Source organism: Idiotropiscis lumnitzeri, chromosome 21 (genome assembly GCF_059441095.1).
Source record: "Idiotropiscis lumnitzeri isolate Australia: NSW breed Sydney's pygmy pipehorse chromosome 21, RoL_Ilum_1.0, whole genome shotgun sequence".
NCBI lineage: Eukaryota > Metazoa > Chordata > Actinopteri > Syngnathiformes > Syngnathidae > Idiotropiscis > Idiotropiscis lumnitzeri.
The window spans coordinates 531,796-538,054 of record NC_142411.1 but is presented as its reverse complement, the minus strand read 5'-3'; the positions used below and the strand labels follow the sequence as shown (position 1 = coordinate 538,054).

Sequence of the window (6,259 nt, the reverse complement as noted above, 5' to 3'; positions counted from 1 at the left end):
GTCAGCCAACACACTTTTGGCAGCCCTTGGTCAAAAGTGTAAAAGCGACGACATAAACACATTAGGGAAAAAAAGGGGGGGGGGCGTGCTAAGATACGTGCATTAAGCCCCTCCCCCCTCCCCCCCCTCATGTTTTATGTATCTTGCGATCACAAGTGATTGTAAGCGAAATTAATCAATAACAAAAGGCGGCGAGATGCGAGGACGACACATGCCGCCACTCTTTGCCACCTCTGCGTCGTGCATCCATTTTGATTTGGGGGTTGGGGGGGGGCGGCGGCGTCTGGTTGTGTCGGTGTTGTTCGCCCACGTCTAGGTGAGGGAATTTACTTTTTTTTTTCCACATGCGGGAGGAGCTCCATATGGCGGGGATCAAAGGTGTCGCCGGGTGCACGGTTCTGCTTGGTCGCCAGCCACCGCCGTTAATTAGAAAACAAGATCAGAGGCAGTATTAAAATCCAATTAAGGCCGTATGAACAGATTGCCAAGTGATGTTCACTAATGCATTACTGAGCACCATGCAAATTTTAGTGGCAGCATTTGGCTTTATGTGATGTGTTTGTGTCATTAAGGCTGCGCGCGTGCCGGCGTGTTTGTGCGTGTGTGTTGCCTGACATTGCCTGATCTCTTGCTTGATACACACACACACACACACACACACGCGCGGAGACATATCTAATCTCATCCAAACAATCAGCCAAAAGCTCTGCAGGGTAACAACACACGCGCAGTCAGATGGGCCGATACGCCGTCTTACAATTAAAGAATAATTGGGAATGCTGAATTATTGATCCGTCATAATTGAGTTCTCTCTGCGTTTGATTTGTTTGGAGAATGCGGCGGCTGCACGGGAAAATCCGCTAGATTTGGATCAAGATCTGCTCCAATTTGCAACCCACTCAAATCCCCCCCCCCAAAAAAAAAAAACCTGAAGTGGAGCGAACTCTCAATCTCAAAATTTGATACGTACGACTACGCGATAGCAAAATGTTTGCGCATCAAAAATGTCGCGACGTATCATCTCATATCGTAAAGGAAGTCATGGGATCGTCGTTGGAGGTGAAGCTTTTGTGCTTCCTGAGACGGAAGTGGTCTGTTGCATCCACACGGAATGGAATCGATCGTCGTATGACGTATCGTCTCTCGTCCGGTTGAAATCGGAGCGAGTGTATCGTCAGGTGTGGTGTCGCATTGTAATCTTATCGTCGATTATTTCGAGAATCGCGCCTTCATTGAAGGCATGAGATGAGAAACGAACTTTAGGATTCAATTCTCGCTTTGGTCGGTAATGGGAAAATATTTAGCGTTGACCCGCCGAAGTTTCGAGGACAATTTAGGAAACGCTTCCGACCGATTGATGATGAAAAATAATCGTTGTCGACCGATTACTCGATTCGTCCAAAAATGGAATTGAATCTTTTCATGACTTGAGCCAATCTCATCGTAAAATATGCAAAGACTCGCTCGCCGGTCGCATCGTATTTTGAGCCGATGGCACGCAAAGTAGCGTTCTGCACGAGGTTGTCGGTGTGTCGTCGTACGTTTCACATCGGCGCCAATGACGGCCACGCGCGTCTTGAATGCTAACATCCATAAACGTGCGTATGGATGGTGTGTTTTTATTGAGCGAGCGAGCGAGCGAGGGCATGTGCGGCGGCGGCGGCGGCGGCGAGTGACAAGTGGATGCAGCTGGTGGCCCGTGGCCCCGAGCAGCCACATTAGGGCTGACGAGGGCTGCTAATGTGCGTCTGAATGGAGCCCCTTTTGAGACGCAAAATAGAATTCTGATTAGAAAGGCAGGAAATACACATGCGGAGTGCCGGAAATTGTTACAATGTCGAGCCGTGGCACATTTGGCAGCGTCTCAAGCTGCGTGGGGAGCAATGAGATCTTAATGAAGGCATGTGCCGCCGACACCGCGCGCACATTTGCATGTCTTTTATGACTCTTCGCTCGCTTTCAGCCACGAGAACGCGACGGCGAGTCGCAGGAAGCTGCGACGTGCATCTTTTCAGCGGCCACAACATTAGGTACACCTGCACAATTCAAAGACGTCCACGACAGGTGCCGCGCTGAGCACTTGACAAAAATAAAGAATCCAACCTTGTCGCACATCTGTGAGACTTGGGCTGTTTTTATTCTTATTTGTTTTTTTAACAAATGGCAAAAAGTTGTTTTAAATTGAAATTAAAATTTGGATCAACTCTATTTTAGCTGCTTATAAACTGCTTTTAATGAAATTCCAAATCCATTTTATCCTTGACGATGTGCGTAACGTAGTCGCCTCCCACTTCGCTCGACGCGGTCGGTTGAATAATATGCGGTACGTTTGCGTGTTTGTTGTGCGGAGGCGTGGCACCGTGGGATCGTCTTTGTTTCCCGACTGAAAGTTTGTGGGTTCGATTCCCGTCCGTGTCGCGTCCTTGGGCGAGATGTTGTTGCTTGAGACGTCATCTGTTGCTCGACGTGAACCTCGTTGAAAAGCAACAAACATTGCTTATGTTTCAACATTTTTGGTGATGTCACCAAGCACCGCCATTTTGAAGTCGTCATCTCCTCTTTTTTTTTATATTTATCAGTGCGCAAAGACGAATGACGTTGGATTGTTTGGAATTTCATTTCATTTGTTTTGAACAGAGAGAAAAAAAAGTGCCCAGGTGTCGCCGGTTGAGAAGCGGGGCGTGTGCGGCCGCGACCTCGTCGGGCCTGAACACGGGGCAGCTGCGGCCCGTCGAGCCGCCGCCTCCCCATTGGTCAGAACTCGCCACGGGCAGCGCTTAAAAATCATCCGTGGACGCGCTTCCGCTACGACGTGCTCCTTTGCTGTCCTCATGGCTGCTCGGGTGACCTCCGGGTGAGTGGACGACACGCCCGACACGCCCGACAACAGTTTGTGCCGGCTTGCCATTCCTTCATTTTCATCTCCTGCTTTTTATTCTTTTTTTTTTGCAACAGAGCTTTGCTCCTCGTTCTGACGGCCGCCGCCGCCGTCTGCTACCCGTTCCGGCAAGGTAAGCTTCTGCTGGTGTTTTTGTTGGCGTCATCTCCGAGGTGTCCTGTCATGGAAATCATTTTGCACTCTTTTGGGGAAGTGGTCAAGCACTTTTTTTATTTTTTTTTCCTCTAAACCAATTTGTGCCGGCCGTCTCAAAAAAAAAGAAAAACTGTTTTGTTGGTCGTAGCGTTTGGGCCCAGATCTTTCCCAACCGATCCCAACGGCCAGCAAATTGTGCCCACACGGCACTTGGGACCTCAACTGTCATTTGCCGGGGCCATGCCTGCCGCTGCGGATGACCACGCTCGTCACGGCTTTGCCAATGTCTGGGCTCATGGTTGGTATTTTTATTTTTATTTTTTTTTTCAATGTGTTTTTGCACACCAAATGTTTGCGTTTCTGCTGCCAGGTGACGAACGAGTGGCTTCAAGCGGCGCTGCAAACTTTCCCAACGTAGCGGACCCGGATGAAAAACCTGAGGCCGTCGTGGACGTCCCGGTCTCCAGCGTCATTCTCGGCCCGCCCACTTTTGGCCCCCTTCCGCCGTCGCCGCTGGAATTCCAACCCGGTGAGCTGTTCCGCTCGGAGAGAACCTTGGAGCACGGCGACTTCGAATCGGCGCACGAAACCCGAGGCCGTCGTCCGCCGCCGGTTCCGTTCTACTCGACGGCCGCCGACGCGGTGGTTTCCCCGCCCCCCGTTGGCGACCCCCGTACGCCGTATCCTTTCAACTACTTCTTCTTGACGGGCCAGTATCTTCCGGGCACGGCGACTCACTTCGGCGGCAGCTTTGAGCGCGGCGCCAACTACAACCGGGACCTCCACTACGAGAAATTGGAGGCGGAGGAGCCCACGTGGCCTTGGGCGTACGCCGCCGAGCCGCCCCGCATGGCTCGCGAAGAGCCCGTCTCGAACCGCCGAGTGGCGTCGGCCTCTCGCTCGGGCTACTTCCTTCCTTACCCGCAACCCGACCAAGTGCAACTTCCTCCTCGCTTCTACGCCACTTTCGAAGTTCCCCATCAAGTCGAAATTTCTCCTCGCTACTTCAGGAGCAGAGTACGTATCCGCTCGCCGCTTGGGTCCATTTTGTTTTCTAAACTTGACCGACTTGTTTGTGTGTTGCAGGTCCAACACCAACGCGCTTGAGTGGCCTTTTTGAAATGAAATAAATGGCAAAATGTCGCTTTTTGTTTGCAACTGTTTTGTCGCTGCAACTGACCAAACTTGCCACCATTTGCGGGAAGGCCACCGATTAGTCTTGGCTGCTAATAGACTGGGTGGGGGGGCGGGACTGTGTGACTTGCCCCCCCCCCCCCCGATCTTGACATGTTGGCTGGCAATTTATTTTAGCCCATTGACTTAAAATTTGCTTCGTCGCAAAGTTCTGTCTCGGCAACAAATTGAAGTCCCAAACAAAAACCTAAAAAGTGAGCTTGACCCCAAAATTGTCGCCCTCAACTCGGAAATGCCGACCCGGGCTGTTTAAGAACGTCAAGCTTTCTGAAATTGAAATCTTCTCTTCAAACATTTCCTCGCCAACGTAATTCCGTCTTGAAACGCCGTCATCTCAAGATTGGCTGGAAAGCCGACATCGCCGCGCTAACCCAGGCTGTTGGCGGCCATTTTGATTCTTGACTTTGAAACCAAACTCCTAACGTCTTGATCCGCGTTGCGTCAAAATGTCTCGCTCCAGAAGCGGTCATGTCGCGCGTGCGCCGAGATATAAAAGCCGCCATTGTTGGTCCCATCTGGCGACGGCTGTGTGACATTTCGGCGCACGGCCCAAATCGAAGGTCGTCTGTGGTGGGTGCGCGCGATGCATGTTGTGCGCGGCGGTTTCCGGCGAGCGGCCCAATGGGTTAGCGTGCCGCCGACGGCGCTCATGGACAGTGGGCATCCTAACGGACGGAACAAATCACCTTTTGAAAGCCCGGCCATTGATCTTTAATTAGAGGCGGCTGTTAATCAGCGTGATGACTCCTCGGTGGCGTCGTGCTTCCTGCTGCCGTCTGTTCCTGTGCCAGAACGGCAGCATCAGCCTCCTGTCTTTGTGCGAGCGGCGAAGGCCGTCCAACAAAGTCGTGGTCGTCGTGGAAGCTTGCATCATGCGAGATACAACGCTAACATGCTAGCTTGTGCGGCGAGTGTTAGCTCGCTCGTCGGCGCAGAATTAGAAGGCCGTCGTGGTCTCGAGTGTTTTTTTTTTTTTTTGGGTAAATCAAAAAGCTCCAGAACGTTGTCTTGTTTATTTTCAATAAAATTCCAGGAACTTGCTTGCACGCTGCAAACGCCATAATTGCGTCGCTTCAACGCAAAATCGATGAGCCGTCTTTTCTGTTGTCAGCGTGTTGCTTTTAGAAGACCATTTAGTTTGTTTTTTTTTTTCCCCTTTTTAGCCAGATTTGAAAGAAAGCACACCTTTTGTGTTCAACCGAGCATTTTGGGGCCGTTTTTAACATTTATCTGCGAAATAGGAACACTTCCCTAATTCAGACTCTTGTCAGTTTCCCAAAAATAATTTTCGGTTTGGTCCTCTGAGTTGAAATCAAGTTGGAGAAAGACTCAACTTGACCACTTTCAGGACAAAAGTGGTTTAAAAAAAAAAAAAAAAAGTTTTTGGGAGCTTTTGACGCGTTTGGAAACATCCCAGTGGCGACCATGTCGTCGTAAAAGCCCAACTTGGCATCTGGCGCCACTTGAGCGAGCGCATTCCCGACGCGCGAGTGTGCAAAAGAAAAATGTGATAAAAAGGCAAATGATTTGATAAAAGCCTCTTCATTTAACGACACGAAATGAAATCATCCTTTTCCTTTTGGTGGTCATCTTCTGTCAACGTCGCCGCTTTCATCGGCGCAACTTCACACGGCGGATTTGAGCGGCGAGGCCTTTCTTCCGAGCGTTTCGCGCCGTGACGGAAATGCAATTGGTTCCACCGTCGCTTTGCTAACATGCTCAGGAGTTAGCGTTGGATGACGAGCTCGTTATTTTTAGTTTGAAATAAAAGTTTTTGTTGAAAGTAAAATCTTGAAGATTTGGAAGGCCTCAACTTTGACAAGTTTGGTTTCGACTTATTTATTTAGCTGACCGGGTTGGTGGGCGAGCTGCCTGACTCCATTTTTTTTTTTTTCCTTTCTTTTCCGAACTCGAATCCTTTTTTTAAAACGCGAGCTGAAGCGAAGATGCGCCGCCGTCACATTCCATTCGGCCGCCGCAGCGCTCCCGAGTCGTGTACGGACCGGTGTGGAAATCCACCGCAAAGCGCTT

General features: G+C 50.4%; 1 protein-coding gene across 1 annotated transcript; it reads left to right on the top strand.

The window, feature by feature from the left end:
• The first annotated feature begins 2,795 nt into the window (after window positions 1–2,795).
• Window positions 2,796–4,177, top strand: LOC148316240 (uncharacterized). The gene is made up of 5 exons (XM_088286501.1): window positions 2,796–2,854; window positions 2,956–3,011; window positions 3,183–3,332; window positions 3,405–4,051; window positions 4,121–4,177. Exons 1-5 carry the CDS (start codon window positions 2,832–2,834, stop codon window positions 4,139–4,141), a joined length of 897 nt encoding a protein of 298 aa, XP_088142627.1. The 5' UTR covers window positions 2,796–2,831; the 3' UTR covers window positions 4,142–4,177.
• Window positions 4,178–6,259: the final 2,082 nt, after the last annotated feature.

Coding starts and splice junctions, on each gene's coding strand:
- LOC148316240 (XM_088286501.1), top strand. CDS start 2,832: ATGGCTGCTCGGGTGACCTCCGG. Junction 2,855..2,955: donor GCTGCTCGGGTGACCTCCGG/GTGAGTGGACGA, acceptor TTTTTGCAACAG/AGCTTTGCTCCTCGTTCTGA. Junction 4,052..4,120: donor CTCGCTACTTCAGGAGCAGA/GTACGTATCCGC, acceptor TGTGTGTTGCAG/GTCCAACACCAACGCGCTTG.